Raw genomic sequence first — 21,768 nt, forward strand, 5'->3', positions numbered from 1 at the left:
GGCTTCAGATGGGAACCATCTCTCTCCTGATGTTGTTCATATGACCATTCTTGGGGTGTTCTGAGGAGTTCCTCTGGTTTCTCAACAGAGGCATTTATGCTTTCTCTAAATAGAGATACCAGACTGCCACAGCCTGAGCCCCCACGTCCTGTGTCCATTAGTGAGCAGTCTGTGATGGGACATAGTGGCAGGAGCCTGCGGACACTGGCCAGGTCTCTGACTGAGTACAAACCAGGCCCGACCTCTCATTCTCTGCATGCAGATCAGGTTGTCGCTCTTAGTACTTCTCCTGTACTACCCCTTCCTGTTACCATGCTCCCTGCCATGATGGTGAGACTGTAAGCAAGTCCTCACCAAATGTGTTCTTTCACAAGCTGTCTCTACAGCAATAGAACAGTGCTTAAGGGTCAGTATGTCATTAAGGAAAGGCTGTAGCTTATGCAAGGGGCAAAGAGCAGCTCTACTCACTACTGAAAACGGATTCAGTGGTCCTCCCAGGAACTTATGTGCCATAATGCACACACCAAACAAAGGATCAAGGTTGAAAAAAGAAAGGGAAATAGGAGAAAAGACCATAGACACTCACTACTATACACTCCCACGAGACAGGCTGTGCAAATAAGCACCAACTTGTGTGTGAGCCTCCTGGCAGTCAAGGCTAAGAGGAAAGCTGCTAAGTGAAGGCTTCCTCCTCATCATAATGCTATCTGCGGCCACCAAGGGCCAGGACTTCTAAGGAACTTTTGGCTGGCAACTGGGAGGAACACATCCATGGATGCCCACCAGCTTCCTCTTGGGGTTTCTGTGTCTTCCCTTTACGAAAGTCAAAGAATTAATATCAAAGCATCTCCCTAGCAAGTCTATAGAACCAGTGCAAAGTCTGGGTCAGATCCAGAATGAGAACAATGGACTCAGACTTAAGCAGAGGTCACTGAATACAGGAAAGGTGAGAGGCCGGAGAGTACCCCAGGTGAACATATCTGAAGAAGCTCTGAGACAGTGGGGCCTGGAGTGAGTTCAGAGGGGTTTATAAGAAACTCAGAGTCAGATCAAGCTGCCTTCCCATCAGGGATTTGTTTTCACAGAGAGTGGATGGAAAGTCAAACCACTAACATGAGGCTCAGAACTGTTTTACCCATTCAGACTCAGGATAATAAAGTCAAACATCCATGAGGACTTTCAACAAATAATGTAGTCTGGATTTAATTACAGATAAAAGAAATCTGACTTCTATTAAAATAAGAGCAATTGCAAATAAAAATGGAAATCACCTCGTGAATGGAAATGCCATTGTCCTGGTGCACATTGTCTTAGAATAAGAAAGCTATGAGGCCTTGACTCTTGAAAAGCTTTCCTTAAGACAAGGCTGAAGGAGCTCTAACGGAAGGAGTTCCACGTAACTCTCCTGATGCAGATTTCTAACCTCAGTAGATGCAGACTTTTCTCCTGTTGCCTCAGCTTACCCACAGGTCTCATGCCTCTTCTACCATAAGAGCAGTAGGTGACCACCTTTCTGGATGGTGATATGTGATGCTCTCTTTCTATCAAGTGTTTGTGAGTAGAGAGGTCTTGGACTCAATGACACAGATGATTGAGCATGGGACTTAATTCCAGAGCAGTTGTCATGACAACTAGCAACACTATATTTTCAATAGGAAGTGTCATCAACAGTTGGTGCAGCCTACACCTGGCCTACTGAGCCCTCCTCCATGCAGAATAGTAGGAGGCTACCAGCAGAAGGTACAGTCTGCGTGTGGCCCAGGTACCCCAAGTAGCCAAATGAGGTCTGTGAGTTGCATGGGGTCACCAGATCCCATTGATTCAAACCGTCCTCACACAGCCCACCTCTTTGGATCTGAGGTCAAAGAAAACAAAGTTTGGTCTCTCCCGTGGAGATGCAGGCTGAGAGCAGGAGAATAGCACCACATCTGAGATCCTCAGGTTGCCTGTGGCTTTTCCATGTCAAAGCTCATAAGTCATACTTCTTGGCCTGGAGATACTCCCCCAAGATCTCAGTAAATGTCCCCCCTGTAATGTGGAGACTCTATAAGCATTAAATTGTCACCAATATTCAAGATGGCATCATGAGACATCAGTGCATTGAAGAAATTCCAAATTAAAATGTTGGGCAGAAATGACAGGTCGGTCTCCTACAGAGTAGTATTGGCACCTCACTCTCAGAGGCAAACTTCAGGTCACTCTGATGTTTGCCAGCTGGAGTGCACCTGCACATACCCACGCAGAGATCCTTCACCCCAGGGGAACCATCAGTGCGTGCAGCATCATGGTGACTGTATGAATCTGCACTATGAAATGTGACCCAAAAGGGCACTGATACTGGACTTTCACTGCACAGAAGGCATGGGAGGGTCACTGAAGCTGCCAGAAGTAAAAACACTAGCATATTTTCAAGCATGTTTTACCACATCAATAAATCTTTCAGATAATATTGAATTTTACCACAATGATGGGACACTGCTTCCCTGACACCCTAGAATCTCAGCAGCCTACATTTGTTGAAGGTCTGACATCACAATCAAAGGTGGTGTGTGACGTGGGGTTAGGATGAAGCTCCAGTTCCACATATATGACACAAATGCTCTCCAATAAAGACTCCTTTCAGGGCATCTCATGAGGAACAGACATCACAATGAGTCCCCCCCACAATGCCCCGCAAGTTTTTCTCTCGTATCTCAGATCTCATAGTTGCATACATTCAGTAAGTGTCGGGAAGAAAGCACGCAGAGAGCGGTGGATGTCCTTCTACTTTCCATCACTGCAATGGAATACACAAGGCAGAATACTTTATAAACAATCAGAGTTCTGGTCCACCTCTGGCGATGGCTTACTTGTAACAGAGTCCAAGGCAGCTCATGACAAAGAGTGGTACATGAAAGGCATGCCTTCTGGTCTCTCTCCCTCCCAAATCCAAGAGGATTTGATCCTGGGGCTCTGTCCTTGTTGCCTTTGTATTAGTCAGGATTCTCCAGGATAAGAGAATTTATAGAATTTATAGAATCCAACAATAGTTGCCTATGAGCAGAAGACCTAAGAATCCAGTAAGTGTTCATTCCTTGAGATTGGATGTCTCAGCTGGTCTTCAGTAAATGCCAGAATCCTGAAGAAGTAGGCTCTGATACCTTGCTAGTGAGGGTAAAAGCAAGCAGGCAAAGAGAGAGTTTCATTCTTCCATGTCCTTACTTAGGCTTCCAGAAGATGTGGTCCAGATCAGAGGTGTATCTTCCTACTTCAAAATATCTAGATTAAAGGTGAGTCTTCCTGCCTCAAAGATCCAGATTAGAAGTGGATCATCCTACTTCAAATTAAACAAAATTTCCTTCCAGGTGTTCTTGGGTTTTAGTCAATTCCAGATGTAGTCAAGTAGACAACCAAGGTCAGGCACCACAGCCTTGTCTAAAGCAACCACTTCCCAAAGACAGCTTCATCCTCTTGTTATTTTTTGACAGGAAGGCCCCTCCCTAACCTGCCTCTTCCACACCCCTAGTAGGTTCCGTATTTGCTGAGTTCCATGTCGCTCTGAGAGCTTTGCCAGATGAGATGACTGGCCAGAAAGTTAATATTCTGGGCTTCGTGGCCCCTGCTGTTTGCTAAATCTCTTAAATTCTGCCTCAGCCATGATCACAGCCCATGAGAAGGCATACACCAAGAGTACTGAGCTCACTACCTAAGCGGCAGCTGCTGAGAGAGATGGAGGGCCATAGTTTGCTGTTCAGGTTGCTGGACAGAGAAGTGTGAAGAGATGGGCTGGAAACCATCAAAGGCTGAGGGGAGGGAAGGGAGGCTCTTATAAATGTATATCGGAATTTCTGTGGAGTCAGGTGGGCTGGGAAGTAAAGAAAGTAGCAGCAGACAGAGAGAAGAGCAGGCCTGTCGGACTGGGGAACCCCAGCAAGGGTGGGCGCAAGCATTCTATGACTGTATCCATGAAGGGCTGACTGGGTGTGCCCTGGTAAGGGCAGTCTTGGCAGAGCCCCGCGGCCAGCTACAGAAGTCCAGACTTTACTTTCACGACTTCCACACACGGGGCCAGGAGACTCACGGGTTGGGCTCTACCCACCCTCTGGGGCCTATTCTGTAGGTACAAGGACAGCCCTCATGTGCATTTGCCACTAGTTCTCAAACTAGAAAGGAACTAGAAACTTCTGCAAGAGAGGCATTACCTTCCAAATGACAAGGGAACAGTGAACCCCAAAGGGAGGTGAGTAAATTCCGATGGCAAAGCTAGACATTAAGGGCATCATCGATCAACCCAAGACAAACACCTCTCTCATTCTAGCAGAAACACAGCAGACTTCTGGAAACAGGTGGCAACCTGAGCTAACCACGGGGAGCAGGGGGAGGGATCAAGAGCTGTGAAGATGAGGCCTGCTTGTCTGTTCATACTGCTTTGTGTTCTGGGCACGAGCCACGCAATTGCTTTTGCTAAAGATTTAAAACCGAAAACTCGTTTCCTTTGCAAGTGTAATGAGATGAGGTGTTGATAAGGTGCAAACTGTCTTCAGATCTAGGAGGAGTGATTGTCCATCCACCTTTAATCAGACAGTGTGTAGCGCGGATTAGCGCTGTCCCTCGCAGCTGCCCGTGGACAAGATGATAATTCTGTCTGCTGACACTGTCTCTGTGCCATCTTCACACACCACACTTTGTGTAATGCAAGTTCTAGTGTCAACAGGCTGAGCCTGTGGAGAAAGCCCGGGGAAACACCTCATTCAATGTGCCATGCAACGGGCCCACTCCCCATTAGTGAGCACATATTGCCGGTCTCCTAACTCCGGGGGTGCTGTGGGCCCCCTCCTGTGGAGGACGGACACTGACGGCTGTTCTCTCTAAATTAATTGCATTCTCTGACTCCAGATGTCCTGCACAATGTCAGGCAAGCGGTCAGGCCAGCAATAACAACCAACAGTTCCACCCACATCCTTTAGAATTTAAATTGTGCTCTCAAGCCAGCTCCTTCCCAAATCTCTCAGCACTAAAACAGCCTGTGAAGTGCACTCTTTAGTCTCTTTTGAAAGAGAGGACACCTGCAAGCTTCAAAGGGCAAATGGGTGCCCAAAATGTAGAAGGAGGCCTTGGATGAAGGCTCCCAATCCTGTTTCCTCCCTAACTTCACCCCATCAGCCTTAGAGGCTTTGAAGCTGCAGTGAGGACACCAAAAAAGACTGGGAACAATGAGGCCAGCTTTCCCCATTTCCTGGTCCAGGAGACACATCTAGTTGCCATGGAGATCGGCATCTGCAGAACTCCCTAAAGGAGGCTTCTGACAGACACTTCTTCCCTCTACTCAGACAGCTATGCTGACCTGAGGGAGGCTACCAAAAGGACCCCAGCTGAGGAGGTCTACAGGAAGGGGTCTCTGCCTGAGGGACTTCAGGAAAGTGGCTCAGGCTGAGGGGAGGTGCCACAAGAATGGGAGAAAGAATGAGGGAAGCTGCAGAAAGTGCTGAGGGTGGCTTTAGTAAGGGGACACAGGGAAACTCTAACATCAGAAGTAGGGAGGGTTTGTTGTTAATAAATCCAACAATCATCCACGTGGAGGCTGGGTAGCTCCCCAACATAGATAGAAATGACCCTCGTGCAGCCCTTTCTTCCTATTGACCACTTTGCAACTGCAGTCTTCATTGCACCAGGGGCTGTGGTCCTGCAGTACTGCCCCTAGCTGTGGTTCCAATAGGCCTGTACTGTTTCTGATGAAGACATGATCTGAAGCCAGAGGTGTTCCAGCCATCCATCTAAGGAAGTGTGTCACCAGGGGCAGAAGCTCCAGTCAGGTCTGATGGCTCACTCTCTGTTCCTGTTGCATGAGGATCCAGATGGAGAACTCTTGACTCTTTCTCCAGCACCGTGTCTGCTTGCATTCCACCATGCTTCCTGCCATGTTGATAAGGACCTAACCTCTGAACTTTAAGCCAATTCCCAATTAAATGTTTTCTTTTATAAGAGTTGCTGTGGTCCTGGTGTCTCTTCACAGCAGTAGACATCCTAGCTGTACCATTTTCACCTCCCAACCCCCAATCTTGCCCTCAGTTGACCTGTTCTAGGATGAACACTCACACTGCTGAGGTTTGAGCAAATCCCCCTGCCCTGGCCAAAACTAGGGTGAAGGGATAGTGACAGGCATCAGCACACTAAGGAGGCAAGCTGAAGAGCTGTGAGGACACCAAAGAGGACTGGGAACAATGAGAACTAGACAGCCATGTCTCCAGAGCCAGTTACTCCTGTCTAGCCTGATGTGGCCCCACATATCCTAGATTGTCAGCAGAGTCAGGCATGGCTCAATGACAGCTGGAGATGAGACAACCCCAGGCACCCCTACACACAGGCCCTGATAGAGAGCATAGGTGTGCCTTTGATGAGGGGCTCAGAGTTGGAGCCAGATTTCAGAGCAAGCTCCCCATTCTCCCTTCTCTTCATCTAGTTGCCATGGGAACAAACATCTGTGGAACTCCCCAAAGGAGGCTTTTGATAGACATTGCTTCCCCTGCTCAGAGACAGCCTGCTAAGCTAGCCTGAAGGGTTTCAAGAATATGACGTGGTGTATGCAGGCTCATACCTTGCCTTCCACCGCCAGGACTTATCTGAACCCACATTACATATGCACAGTCACTCTGTAGTGCTCATTCCTGTTTCTGGAACAAGGCACTCCCATCTAGGTGTGAAGGTACTTCCATTCCTGAGGCAAGAGGATAAGAGGAAGCAGACACACCTCTGTGTGTGAACAGAGAAAGAACGGTACACCAGGGAGGACGCAGGTGAGATACCCTGGATCTAGAGGAGACAGGTTTGACACTGCTGAATATCGTGAGGTGAGAAGGCAGCAGGTGTCTGCTGAGAGTCCCTGTGAGGCTGAAAGCCCTTAAAGCCGCCACTGCTGCTGCTGCTGCTGCACTGGAGGGGGCCCCTTCAGCAGATCCAGCCTCTCTGGAGCACCTGCTAGCCCCTGTGCCCTGGCCATCGCCAGGCGCTCTCCAATCAGTCTCTGATCCAGCAGGGCCTTTAGGTCATAAGAGTGGAGGGGAAGAGATGCTCAAAGAGAGGGTATTTTAATCCACAGAGCACCAAGGAACAAAACCTAACAACGGCCACAGAAAGCCCAGACTTGCTACCTGTCCATCTTTATCCTGTCCTGATAGTGGTGACACCCTAATTCTCCACTGTTTAGAGGTTCACAGCCCGAGTCATTTTGGGCAAGGTTTCAAGATAGGTAGAGCCAGGGCCTGCCGGTCTCTGAAAGCTATACTTCTTGTAGTCATGGCCTGTCGTAGCTGTGGTTTCTACTATTTTGGTAAAACCCTTTAGGGGGTGCTTATTTCATCTTCTAGCTTGTAGTCCATCACCCCGAGAAGTCAGGGCAGGAACTTAAGACACGCACCAGAATCAGGAACTGATGCAGAGGCTATGGAGGAGTGTTGCTTACTGCCTTGCTCCTTGTGGCTTGTTCAACTTGCTTTCTCATACCATCCAGGACCACTTGCCAACGGTGGTATCATTCACAGTGGTCTGGACCAAGTCATTAAGCACAAAAATGTCCCCTAGGCTTGCCCACAGGACAATCTAGTAGAAACATTTTTTCCATTTGAGTTTTTCTCTTCCCAAATGACTGTAGCTTGTCAAGATGATCAAACACTAGACAGCACCTGCCTTAGGTAGAGCCTGCCTGACACAACTGGCTAGGCCTACAGGGGGAAACTGTGATTTTCCATTCTGAGTGCATCTACACACATGACTGAACTATACAGATCTCTGTGACTATGATGAGATACTCGAGATAATCAGAGCTGGAAAGGTCTGTTTCAGCTCACAGTTCAGAAGAGTTGGTGTGTGGCTGTGTTGTTGACTGCTGGGCATCTGTGGTAACAGCACAGAGCAGAGAAGGCGGCTCACCTCAGGGAAGTTGGTGGGGGGAGGAGGAAGGGGCCTGAGTGTCCAATATCACTTTGAATGATATTTTTGAGATGACCCAGCTCCCTTCCACTCAGGTCACCTCACTGAGCTGCCACTGCCTCCACTAGCAATGCATGTTTAAGAGCAAGACTTAGCATACAGCCTTTGGGAGACAGACTATATCTCCTCTAGAATCCACCCCTAGTACCAACATGGGCAAAAGTCACATTCTTGTTCTGCTCAATGTGTTTATCCCCAAGCTCTTCCTGTCTCAGTACTGACAGATATCCACGTAGGTACAAACCAGGAAAGGAGTGTGAACTTGCACCTGCTATTGCAGCAATGCTGTCATACAGCATGACCTCCCACCTCTACCCAAGGTCCCATCCAACCAGTCCCCTGCTGCCTTGCTGCCCTGTTCATGTCATCCATGTCACTGTCCCAATCCATATGATCAGCTGCATTCACAGGACTGTCCTTCTCTGTATCCCTGACCTCTTCCATGTCACCTTCCTTGTTCCTACCCCAGTTCTCATCCATATCACTACATCTGCCTTCTCTTCCTCCTCATCTTCTACAACTTTCCCCAGTAGATTTGATGACCCATCATGTCTTGCATATCTCAATCTGAATAAGAGTTTTTTAATGCAGTTAAAACACAAGTCATGCCTTGCCACTCTGCCTAAAACCCTTCAGTGGATATGGTTCAAAATCGTTTTATCTTGCCTTTGAATTGTTTCCTCCTGAGACTAGTTGGGAATAGGCAACTCCTGAGTACAGAGTCAGTAAATGAGCCAGGCACACCCACTAGCTATTACTCACCACAGCCACGGTGCCTCCTGAGGTAGAGGAGCAAATTTGGTAGGAAGAGCCTGACTTCAGGTCATGGAGGAGAGGCAAAATGAGTGTATTCAGGTGATGAGGGGTAGCCTAATAGGAAGTTTAATAAGTGGGGTCTCCATAGAGAGGGAGGAAACAAACTCTGGCTTCGACAAGATAAGCAAGAGCGTTTTGTTTTTGAGAAGAGAAATGTAAATGATGATAAGAAACTAAGGAGTAAGGAAAAACTCCCAATAAAATAAGAGTAAGAAAGAAATTTCTTTTTTGGAGCAGAGACACAGGCACAAGGCCCCACCCCACAGGCAGCTGGCAGCTGCTGGGAGAAGGAGAGGCAGTTTTGTTAAGGGAGGGAGCCTAGTAGGCTGACCACGCTTCACGGTGGGGCCCATACCCAAGAGTTTCTAGACAGCACAAATTGGATTTGATGGGTTTTAAAAAAGAAGAACACAGAATGTTGGGTGGGTAGGAAAAATGAATTTGAGAGGGACTGGGGAATGAATTTAAATAAAACACACGGCATCAAAGTCTCAATCAAAATGGAAAATTAGTGTCAAAAAGAAGGATGGAAAGAAGGAGAGAGGGAAAGAGAGAGGGAGGGAGGAAGGAAGGGAGGGAGGGAGGGAGGGAGGGAGGGAGGGAGGGAGGGAAGGAAGGAAGGAAGGAAGGAAGGAAGGAAGGAAGGAAGGAAGGAAGGAAGGAAGGAAGGAAGACTGTTCTGTGGTTGCCAGAGTGACTGACAAGCCAGGTACAGGACCACAGTGACGATCGGTGTCACCACGCCCTCCTAAGCACATCTTTGTATAAGACCTTAACAGCCACAAATTCCAGTACTCACCCCCATGTTCTTATTCGGCTGAACTCCCACCAGCAGATGAGCAAGTAGGGAGAGTGTGCCAGACAAACAGAGTGGAAGACCACTCGTCCAGGAACAAGAACAAGGGAAATGGGCAAGACTGGAACTCATGGTGGGCAACAAAATGAGTCAGACTGGAAAAGACAAAGGCATTGTGCTTTCTCTCAGGTTTGGAACCTGTACTTTGAAAATGGTACAGAATAGAATGGGATTATTAGAGTAGAGTGGCAGTGGGGAAGGGAGCAGACAGGGTTACTGGGATGAAGAAAACATGTACAGATGCATGAAAATGTCACAGTGAAGCCCACTATCTTTGTATATTTAATATAACTTAATCAAAGAAGAAAGTAGAAATTAAAATAAATTAATGAAGTAGAATTTCCAGAATAGAGTCAGCTAGGACCAGGAAGAGATTCTAAATGACAGAGTGATCACACTTGCCACTCAGTGTTAGCACCGTGTGGTATTTGATGGGGACAAACTCGGTATTAAAGTGTATACCTATTTACTAATGTATGTATTACATTTTATAAAATTAATTAAAAATGTAAGTTCTATTACAAGGGTTATACCTCCTTCACTAACAAAGAAGGATATGACATCGTTGTGACACTCAGTTCTTGGAGGCCACATGCAAACTATGTAGCTTTCATGTAGCTCATAATAATCCCACAAATTTCTGCGGAAGGCTCTGTTAGCTTTATGACCACAGCATCAATGGCATTGCATTGTGTGTCTGCCCCAATAAGACATTAGGAAGTTTTTGATGACACTGGTAGTGTTCTCTGTCACCTTCTAAAGATAAAGGATCCAGGAAATGCCTTTTAAGACAAAATTCAACTTCTCTATCCATACTTGGAACTGTCCTCAGTAGGCCACCCTAGAACCAGGACTCTTTGAGGGTGGAATGGGGACTCACTGTACTTGGGCAGGGGGTCTCAGACTTATTTTTTTCATACAGCATTATATCCATCCATAATAACATGGCATTGTTAGAAACATGAAGGTAAGACATGTTTTACATTATACACACTTATTTACAACTCTACACATGCTCCAGCAGTGAGAATCATGTGGCTTGCACGCCTATTGTGGTGGAGCAGCTCCAGAGATGCACAAGGCAGGCAGGCAGGCAGAGCCAGCATTCTGAAAGCTGTCAATATATAGGACTCCAACCTTCATGTCTCTTGTGACCTTTTTCTCAGTCCAAAGTTAGCACATGGCATGAATGCATTAGAAATGGCCCGAAACAAGATCAGAGAAAGTCGACCTCGCTCTCCAGAAAGCCAGTAGAGAGGTTACTGTGTGTGAGTATGCAGACACGATTTTTTTTTAAAATAAGAAGACTCTCCATGATAAATCCATCACTCTCCAGTGAAAGGCCACACATTCACATAGGGATGAGCAGCACAAATTGAACTTGACTATCTTTATTATTCTCATTTTTATGAGTTCTTTGAGAATTTCATGCAACATATTCTGACCATATTCACCTCTAGCCCATTTGATCCACTTATAGTTCTTTAAAGTTCTAGCCAACTCACTTCCATGTGTTACTTCCCGTCCTAGGATGATCTGTCCATGATAGAGGTGCATCTCTGTGCTAAACCCAACTGGTTGCTCTTAAAGTATTCAGTTGTCACTTATGTGAAGCAGATGCTCATGAAGGAAAGACATGGCCAAAGTCATCACAACTTGGTTTCATTCTTTCCAGGTGGCAGAATCCCCAGAACAGCATCTCCAAATGATGGAGCAATAATGACACGGTACTCCACCGCACCATGTCCCAGCTCAAAATGCCTTACAATCGGGCAATGAAATGACCCTGTAAGCACAAGTTTGCTTTTTAAGTTAGACTGCTACCCTCTGATCATTCCACACAGAGCATCCCAGAGCTTAGAGGTCCCTGTGAGCAAGCCCAACAGCACTCAAAGCAGAGGACATGAAGGGCAGGTCCCTTGACAATGGAGATAGGGCACTTTCTACTCTGCCATCACAGGACAAAGAAGATGCCATACGGGGATGAAGCACAACCGTCTCGAAGTCAATCGAAATACTGTCAATCTAAAATCACTTACAGTTTAGCAACAAAAACAATTCACAAATTTAACAATGTGTAAGTTTAAGAGGACCAGTTCTCTTCCATGTCTGGGACTGTGCCCTCAGCATGGTCTCCCAGAAATGGACTTAAAGCACAAGCATCTTCCACCACCTCATACCAAACACCAGAGCTGCTGTGCTACGTGCATCTTCCTTACTGCCGAGATTCATAGACCACTGCATGCAGGAGTGCTCACTGGGGCAGAACACATTCTGGAAGATGTACAAACTGCCCTCCTCTTCTCCAAGTTACTAGCCAGTCGTGGTTTTCAGTGACACTAGCGATCACGTCTCTACAGTCACTACTTGTCCACCAGGGCAGAAGTCTCAGAGACGCCCTGAACCTGTGTAGAAGTCACTGTGCTGTCTCATACCTCTAGGCCCTGAGATGGGTCCATGGGGCAGCGAGAAAACCCAGAGTGCTCCTGGACGCCACAGTATGGAGTCTTCTCACACAGAGCTACAGATCCCAACCCTCACTTTGCAGAGCTTCACAGCTCAGACACAACAGGGTCTCCTGGCAGAACCCAGGCCCATGCATTAGAGAAACCAAACAAGGAGGCCAAGCTGGGCTCAGCTCTCTACTCACATCACCTCAGACTTGGCCAGTGGTGACAGCGTAGTTCCAGGCTCTTCTCTGCCATGGCCATGTATATACATGTGTATGCATGTGCACACACCCCCATACACACATGAGGAGACAGCCTTACCTGTGGCCTTGGTGACATCTGCAGTTGTCATATTTTGGATGTTGGCATTCACTTTGAAGGTCACTGCTGGCCCCAAAACTCTGGAAAAGATCATTTAGGAGCAGGGTCATTTCTACGTCAACATGAAAAACGGCTCCTCTGTGAGCTGCTGAACACTGGCTGTTAGAAGTGCCTAGGTCAGCCTTTGCTGCTCCTGGTGGTGTTTGGTGTTTCTCTTAGACACTAGGGCTCAGTTTCCACTTCTAGTCATTCTACTGATGACTTTACTTTTCACTAGCACACAAGCACATCGCACACACACACCCCACTACACTAGGGATGCACTCTTAGAAGAAAAGTGCTCATAGCCAACAGTGGCCGACAGGAATTCCTGCAAGTGTAAAGGAGAGGCTGTTGTGGAAAAGAACCTCAGTCTTGAGCACCAGAGTCAAGGGCAGAATGGGGAGAAGTGTTTTCAAGTTTCTTCCCACAGGAGTCACCCCGCTCATCATTAAGAACCACTTAGTACAGAAAGCCACTGCCAGGGACTTGCTAGGCAGGAATGATCAAAAGGCCTGAAGCTTTATGAATGGCCACGCTGAACATGGTTTTGAAGAAATGTGTCACTTTACCATTGAAATCATCTGTGGACCCCTTGTGATACAGGAGCGAGACACTGTATGCAGCAAGCACAGTAGTGTCTGCTCTTGAAGGCAGGCGAACCCGGCTCCACAAACAATGACCCTAAGACTCTTCGTGAAATGGACACCTTAAGGACCTTCTGAAGGCAAATTCCTGATAGGTTAGCAATAGGAAAAGTAGCAAGTTGTGGTGGGAGATGGTAGCCAAGGAAGTCCTGGTGTGGAAAGTGACCCTACTGCCTAGATTCCACACACCAGGTGAGACCACCCCTCACCGCCTCACACTTTTGCTAAAGTATAAAACTGCCCATGAGAATGAAGTTACCACACACCTCCAGCCCCTGTCCTCCCTCCTCTCTCTCAGTGCAGACTTGGCTGCCATTTGTCCTTGCCTAGAGTCCCATCCAACTCGGTTGCTGGGTCTGCGCCTCTCTCTGAGCATCACCCTTGGCTGTGGACTGAGATGATCTCTGCTCACAATATCTTCACCTCAGCTGCTGGGACCTCAGACTCACCATCCCCCAGCAGTCTTGAACTCCAGCAAACTAAAAGCTGTCTTGCTACAACAAGGCAGATAATGACCATTCCAGCAATCCAGCATCACTTTGGGCTCAGCAAAATCTCTACTGAGTAGTTATCTTCTCTGAGGAGTACTAACCTCCTGGCCTTATATAATAGACAGCCAGAACTCAAGTTCTATTAAAATCATGGAAATACTGGCATTATATTTCCAGTGTCACCTAGTCCAAATCGGTCTCACTGTATGACAAGACAGAGGAACTTCTGTGGTAGGCTTTCTTGTCTGAGAATCTAGAACCTTGGAAGTAATTATGGTATTGATGTGGGCACAGGGAGCGCTGCCACCACCTTGCTCAGACCACAACTGTTCCCCCATGTGCCTTGCCCACAGGCTCTCACTCCCAGCTCTTAGTAAAGCCCAGTCAGCACCCTTCCTGGTTTCATTCAGGCCAGCGCTTGTTGGAGGCATGTTCCTTCCTCAAAAGTCATGTCTATCACCTCTCAACGATTCACTCAGCTCTTCTCACATCTACCTGAGTAAGCACCAACAATAATAAAGTCTCTTTCTAACACCTTCTAGAAAGTACTTTACCTGTAAGCATCTGATATCCAGTGCTTAATTGCAGTGAGAGTTACTACAGACCATTCTTAGCTTCCCAGCTCTGGGAAGCACTGGGACGATTCTTATCAGTCTTTGTGATAGAGTCAGGGCACTTATGTGTAGAATTCTCTTGATGTTGAGAAAGTCCTTACTCATAGGAGAAATGCTCATCCACAGAAGCCACACACCAGAGCTGCTGGGAGATGACAACTGAGTACACAGCAGTCACCTCCTCGGAACTCCAGTGTGCCTGGGGGGCTGGGATCCCTTCCTGAGAATCTCCCTACAGGGCATTCCCAGACACACTAAGGAAAGCATGCCAGTAGTTCTATGATGGAATAGCTTCAGAGGATGCAGTTATCCAACCAGGGAATGTCCTTAGATCCCCAGATATCCTTCTCAGCCAGAAGATTAGCCTCAACAGTCCCTGCTCCTCCTGAAGGAAGGCACAGATGTCTGCACCTGCAGAAAGAATTCTTGGCTTTGCATCTCTAGAAGGACTTTCTAGAAAGGAAAGAAAGTACTGGGCCCATTTGCTGAGAACTCTGGAGATTGGCAGCATCCATGATCTCCAAATGCTGACAAGTTGCCTCTTTGGTGGCCCCCTCCTCACCATGTCTGGGAATGCTCATGACAGACGGTTGTCTGAGACCTGAGTGCAAACCTGAACATGTCCTGTATCCCCAGACAGTAATAGGCTTTCTCATACCACCAGCCCCCAAATCATGACATGGAGCTTTATTTTTAGTTATGAATGCCTGGTCTTATCTTATACTTGTCCCACTAGCCCTTATAAAGTAATCAACCTGCTCCTCTCCATCTGTGCTGTGTCTGTCTTTCACTCTGTATCCTGCTTTTGTGCTTCCGCCATGTTGGCAGCTGTCTGACTGGCAGGGTCTTGGTGTCTTTCTTGTTCTCTCTTCTCAAGCCTGTATTTCTCCCCCTACTTATTCTCTCTGCCTGCCAGCCCCATCTATCCCTTTACTGTCTAGCCATTAGCTATTTAACTTTTTAGTAGACCAATCAGGTGCATTGTGTAGCCAACGTAAAACAGCAACACATCTTTACATAATTAGACAAATGCAATATAAACAAATACAACACATCTTTATATAGCTAAAGCAATACTCCACAACATAAATAAATAGACAAATGTAACACATCTTCACATAGTTAAGAAACTACAACACACTTTTACATAGTTAAAGTTATATTCCACAACACTAGACCTCATGGACTTCTGTATCATAGTAGTCCCCCCGTATTAGGCACGAGGGTTTCCTGATGTCTCTTGGGAACCTGTGCAGAGTATCCATCAATGAAGTCCAATGTAGCTGAAAAGAAGCCTTATGGACAGACAAAAGTGTCACTTGTGTCCTTGTCAATGACACTGGGCATTTAGGAACAGCCTTCACAGATACTATGTGTATTTCCTGCTTATGAAAAAGAGCCCCTGGCCTTGCATGCTCAGGGTAAAGGGACAAGAACCAAAGATAGAAACCACCACATCTTATGCCCTGCTTGGACCCATGATGTCCCACCAGCAGTTAGCTGGTTATATACAGCGCTCGCAATATACAGAAAGATCAGCCTAAGGAGTGCCCTAGTTCCTGTGTTGGGAAGCTACGCCTCTGCTGTCTGTAGTCCTCGGTTCTACAGAGAACCCAGGCATCTCCACATTATTTTGCCAGTGTGGCATTTATGGTTGTTCAGAATGGGACACCCCACCTCCATTGCGTCACTCAGGAACTTCCTGCGGAGCCTCCCTGGTTGAGTGGGTGTGACCAGATCTGTGAGACTCTTGGAGAGCTCCAAATGGCTTGCTGAGAAAGCAAAAGGAGAGGCTAGGCTTAGGTCTTTCGGGGAGGAAAAATGACAGACACTGAAATGCTCAGTGAGTGAGGGTCATTCATGAGGCTCTGCAGGGCCTGAGAAGAAATCTGCTCTGATGACAACGGCAGTGACCCTTGGGACAGAGCTGCGATGAACCTACCTGCACCAGAAACTCCTGGGCCAACCACTATTCCAAAGTCACTCCGCCTGGCCCACGCAATGTTGGAGCTCTGATCAGAAACGAACTGTTAGAATCTTCTCTAGGAAGTGACAATTTCTACCAAACCACACTGGAAGTTAGTTCTGTGGTCATACAGCATGGACCCCTGATGTGTCCTCCTGCACAGCAGTTATTGGATAGCTCTAACGTTGGAACCTGGTACAGCAAGGGATGTCCTGAGCTGCAAATAGGCTGACTCTAGCTATTAAATGTACAGGATAAGCTGGTCCTCAAGCTGACTTACATGCTATAACCTCTAAGTATATAGAGTGGATGGGGATTAATCGACCCTCAACTGGTCAAAATGCAAAGGATGAGAAACTGTGGAGCAGTTGGCCTTAAACTAGACAGATATAACATGCACCCTCCCAAATAGCTCAGGGAACATTGCAGAAGACAGGGAGGAAAGACTGCAAGAGCCAGAGGTTAGTAAAACTACTGTAAACTAGTGTCTTTGTGCTATGAGGGGGTGTCACACTCAGGAACTTACAGATTCCATCACAACACCTCCCCAAGACTGAGCAGGGGAAAGTCCAGCATGGAGGAGGAGGGCTCCTGTTCCTACCCAGGGTTCTTACTGCTCAATAACATGTCACAACGTAACATACTACATTCCCCACAGAAGTCAAAGAAAGATCAGAACTGGGGTATAATTAGGAAGATTCCCTAGCAGACAGGAAGAAAGCCAAGCACCGAGCCAGAGGAAATGCCCAGGTGCCGCTGGGAAACAAAGGCACTCACTTTGTTCTGGGACTTTCAAGTTTCCCTTCAGATTCAGCGATAATTACTGAGAACACATGGCAGACAATCTCATTATCCCTGGGAACTGTGTTCTCTGATGTCACAGGATGCAGTGAACACCAGAGAGATGCTGTCCCCAGGAAAGCAGGTCAGGTTCTTGGAGCTCTGGCCACAGTGTGAAGGGTGCACAGAGCTTCGTCTTGGACAGAAATGAACAGAAACAAACAAATCCGCCCCTTTCAACCCACACTGGTAAGTGTCTGGTATCGAACTCACAGGCTGCACGTAATCTTGAAGACATGCATGTTTCCTCCATGTGACGCTGGGCAGTTTGGCAGTTCTTCAGCACTATGCTCAGGGGCATTTGAAACTGGCAAATCACCAGATGAAATCATGCCAAAAATGTGAACAATGTGTCACTGAACAGACCGTAGAAGGGAACCCTGTTCTGAGCATGAGCGCCCCACCCCCTGCGTGTCACTGAACAGACTGTAGAAGGGACCCTGTTCTCAGTATGAGCACCCCCCCCGTGTGTCACTAAACAGACTGTAGAAGGGACCCCTGTTCTCAGCATGAGCGCCCCCCCCCCCCGCGTGTCACTAAACAGACTGTAGAAGCGACCCTTGTTCTCAGCATGAGCGCCTCCCCGTGCAGCTTTGTGTGACGACATGAACACTGGCAGCCAGGGTGTGTTCTGTGTGGCCAGGCATGGCCATGAACATGACACAGAACTGAAATAAATCCACACATACAGATGTGCAAGCAAGGACTCACTGTTCCTGATGCCGTGCAGAAGCATCTTCACACCCAGTGCTGACCTCCCTGCCTTCTTCGTGGTACAACTGCAGAGACCATGGTGTGGACCTTCAGGGCCTCGCTGGACAACTGTGGACCTGCTACGTTCTTGCCCCCTGACTTTGGCACTGAACAATGATGAGCTTATACAACTGCGATAATATGATATACTTTGAAAGGTATTTGTTTTAGGCTTTTATTGTTGTTTGGCTTCTTTTTTAGTTAGGCTTTTGTTTGTTTCCTTTTGAAGGCAAAGTCCCACAATGGGGTTCAGGTGGGCCTTCAATCTTTAATTCTCTTGCTTTATCCTTCTGAGCATGTATTACCTTGCCTAGTAATAAGCTATGTGGTCCTCTAGAAATATATATAGAGAGACACACACAATTACCCCTCCATATAAATGAGCATGTATTTGTGTATGTGAGGGAGGTGTTTGTGTGTTTTTGTATGTACATATATTCATACATATATATGGGGGGAGTGTGTATGTGTATGTATATATATATATATATGTGTGTGTGTGTGTGTGTGTGTGTGGTTGTTTGTGTATAATATCAGTGGGGAGAAAAAGAGATTCCTTATGTTGCCTGTTCTGGCCTTAAAATCAGGATTCTGCCTCTGCCTCCCAAGCAGATCAGACTGCAGGAGCAGACTTTCACATGGGGTGGTCTGGCAGTTTGGCAGGTGGTTTTGCATAATGGAGTAGACACGTTTATCACAGGCTATCTATGTAAACTGGTACTCTCAACCACTGCTCATAGTCAGATGGGCCAATGCCTCCATGTTCTGCCACCCACACCAGCCATTGCATGGTTTCACATAGCCCAAGAATTGCCCTGCCCTGTACAGAAGCCCATTGTTCTACCGGGCATGGACTGACAGGGACAGAGTGCAGGTCACCTCTGTTCTTGCCTGGCCTATGACTTTAAGATTTGCACTTTAGGAACCATCTGAAGACAGTTGCTACTTCTTTGAAAAAAGAAATTGAGTAAGATACCAGAAAACGGAAATCTTGGATATGTAGGATCAATATAATAAAAATGGCAATCCTACCAAAAGCAATCTATAGATTCAATGTAATCCCCATCAAAATGCCAACATAATTCTTCACAAAACATGAAATAACAATACTCGACTTCATAAGAAAAAACAGAAAACCCAGGATAGCCAAAACAATCTTATACAATAAAGGAACTTCCAGAGGCATCACCATCCCTGACATCAAGCTCTTTTACAGAGCTACAGTACTGAAAACAGCTTGGTACTGGCATAAAAACAGAGAGGTTGGTCAATGGAATTGAATCAAAGACCCAGATATTAATCCACATACCTAGGAACACCTGATTTTTGACAAAGAATCTAAAAATATACAATGGAAGAAAGAAAGCATCTTCAACAAATGGTGCTGGCATAACTGGATGTCAACATGTAGAAGAATGAAAATAGATCCATATCTATTCCCATACACAAAACTCAAGTCCAAATGGATTAAAGACCCCAATATAAATCTAACTACACTCACCTGATAGAAAATGGGAAATAGCCTTCAATTCATGGGCACAGGAGACCACTTCCTAAATATAGAACCAGTACCACAGACACTGAGAGCAACAATAAATAAATGGGACCTCCTAAAACTGAAAAACTTCTGTAACGCAAAGGGCACAGTCAATAAGACCAAAAGAAAGCCTACTGAATGGGAAAAGATCTTCACCAGCCCGGCATCAGACAGAGGACTGAACCTTACAATAATAAGGGAGGTGGTGCCACTCTCTCTTTGGATACTTTGGATGACTTTGGGATACCACCACATCAGCACCACATCTCAAGGCCTCCCATCAGACCCTGCTCTCAGTTCTCCTGTGAACTACCTCTTGTAATATCTGTAGCTCCAGGACCAACCATGTCACCTGGGGACTACTCATTTTAGGGACTATACGGTGTAGAGCTGATGATAGCAGATCAGGGAACTACGTGGCTTCCTGAAAGGTTCTAGAGCTTGCCTTGTCCTTCACCACTTGGAAGGTTTGAGAAGCACTGAGACACTTTTTCCCCTCTGAAGTTACAGCATCATTTCAATTAAGTGAGTTTCTTAGGTAGCATAGGAAATATTAATGCCGTTGGCCCAAGCACAAGCTTTGAGCTTTGAGAGGGGACCACTACTTTCCCATAATAACTTTCAAAAATACAACAGCTTATCCCTGCTACTGCCTGTTTAGTCTAAAGACAGGACTGTGGCACTGGGACACGCTGTCATAATTCCTTGGTACTATTTCAAGGGAAACATGAGTATTCGTCTCTGGTCCCAAGATCAACCCTTTGGAATCTTCTGATTATCCAGGTGAGCACTGAAGACAGAACTCACTTTGACCTGGTGACAAGGGTAGGCACCATGGGCAAGCCACATTGTTGTATGGACAGGTGAGCCAGCTGTAGGCACCCAAGTTGCAAACGATACCTTTTTACTGAGGTGTTCCTAAAGCTTCTGGGTCCTCCTGCTGAAGGCATTGTTCTAGAGGTATCCATTTACCCCAGGCTGAATCCTGGTGTACCTTGGGCCACCGAACCAACTCAGGGCATGCATGACCCAAGGAGTTGAGGTAGCTCTCGCTCCTACCTGTCCTAGACACCTCTTTATTTAACACACTATTGAGACAAAGTGACAGGGCTGGGGGCAATTAGTAAAAACACTGAAGTGCAATCTCTCAAAGCCTGCAAGCTTCACAGATTGCCTGATCCTTAGGCGGTGGCATGGCAGGGCACAGGCCAGGGAGAAAGGAGATGAGGGCCACATGGACAGCTGGTATCTCCCCAGGAGACCCCACGGAGTGTCAGGTGAGAATGCCTATGGCTGCACCTCAGTTGCTGCTACAAACAAGCACACCCGTGAGAAACAGAACTGTGTCTGCAAAGATGAGATCCATACATCTCCATCGCAGCCTCAGGCTCCCAGGGCCTGCAGCGCCTGGGCAGACCCCAGGACTCGGTGCAGCCAAGCTCTGCCCAAGGCTCAGTGGTGCCCACGCAGAGGACTGGCTACACGCCAAGCTCTCAGCAGCACCTTTGCTCATCCCAGTCTTCCCACCTGAGGAGACTGTGCAGGGGAAAGCAGCATTCATCAGCCAGCCCAGGACAGCCATGATCAGTTATAAAATTGTAACTGTGGTCGCTGTATGTCTGCTGGCATAATTACATCAGCATGCTAATGTCGTTTTAATGGTCTCTAATGATGTAATAAGAAATAATGGGATTTATTTGACAGCTACATAACCATTAACAAAACATATTAGGCATAACTAGTGCTTCCATAAAAATGCAGATGATATCAGCAAGTACCAGCCCACGTGTCCTGGATTTTCTACCTCTGAAACAATGAGTGGCTCTGAGGATGAGCTCCTAGAGGAAGCACTTAGATGAAGATGGCCAAGCAAGGTCATGCTAGCTATGAGGCCACACTCCTGAGGCGCTCTTGAGGTCCAGTCCATGCCTAAGCCACCCCATGGAGCACGCGTCCTTCTCTGTTGACTCAGAGCATTAAGACATTTAGATACAGCTCACGCACTCGAAAGGGAAATGCTGCTAACACTGACGTGCACACAAGCAGCACACACTCAGCAATGCAGTGTCCGGGTAGTACAGACTGCCGGGCAGGTCTGGGGGTTCTGGGGAAGACTTGGAACAGCTGGGATCAACGTTTCATCTTAGAACTAAGAATAGGAGGAAAAGCCAGCAGAGACCATGGGGGCCTGAATTGCAATGTTACACCTTTGTCAGGAAGGGTGTGTGGTCTTCTCCTCAGAGAGGCTGGGCCATCCCTGTGTTGGGAGCAGGAAGGGTCTGCGGTAAATAGGAAGGTAGGGATGAGGCATAAAAGCCTAGACAGGGAGTGAGAGGGTTGGCCAGCACTGTGCTAGGTCTCCCCTAGAGCATCCCTCTGCCATAGAGCCTCCTCCCCATGCCTGGATCCATGCATGGTGGCCCTCTCTTCAAAAGTTGCCAGGTATACTAATTACTGTTTTCATTATTATAAT

The 21,768-nt window shown here is 47.0% G+C and overlaps 1 protein-coding gene across 1 annotated transcript in view; it reads right to left on the minus strand.

Annotated features, from left to right (window-relative positions):
• The window catches only part of Ptprn2 (protein tyrosine phosphatase receptor type N2), a 722,848-nt gene that overhangs the window by 351,243 nt on the left and 349,837 nt on the right, over positions 1 to 21,768 (minus strand). Inside the window, exon 11 of the mRNA XM_057782319.1 lies at positions 12,409 to 12,488. Coding sequence (XP_057638302.1) covers positions 12,409 to 12,488 — 80 coding nt within the window. The remainder of the gene's footprint in view (positions 1 to 12,408; positions 12,489 to 21,768) is intronic.

Source organism: Chionomys nivalis, chromosome 10 (genome assembly GCF_950005125.1).
Source record: "Chionomys nivalis chromosome 10, mChiNiv1.1, whole genome shotgun sequence".
NCBI classification, from domain to species: Eukaryota; Metazoa; Chordata; class Mammalia; order Rodentia; family Cricetidae; genus Chionomys; species Chionomys nivalis.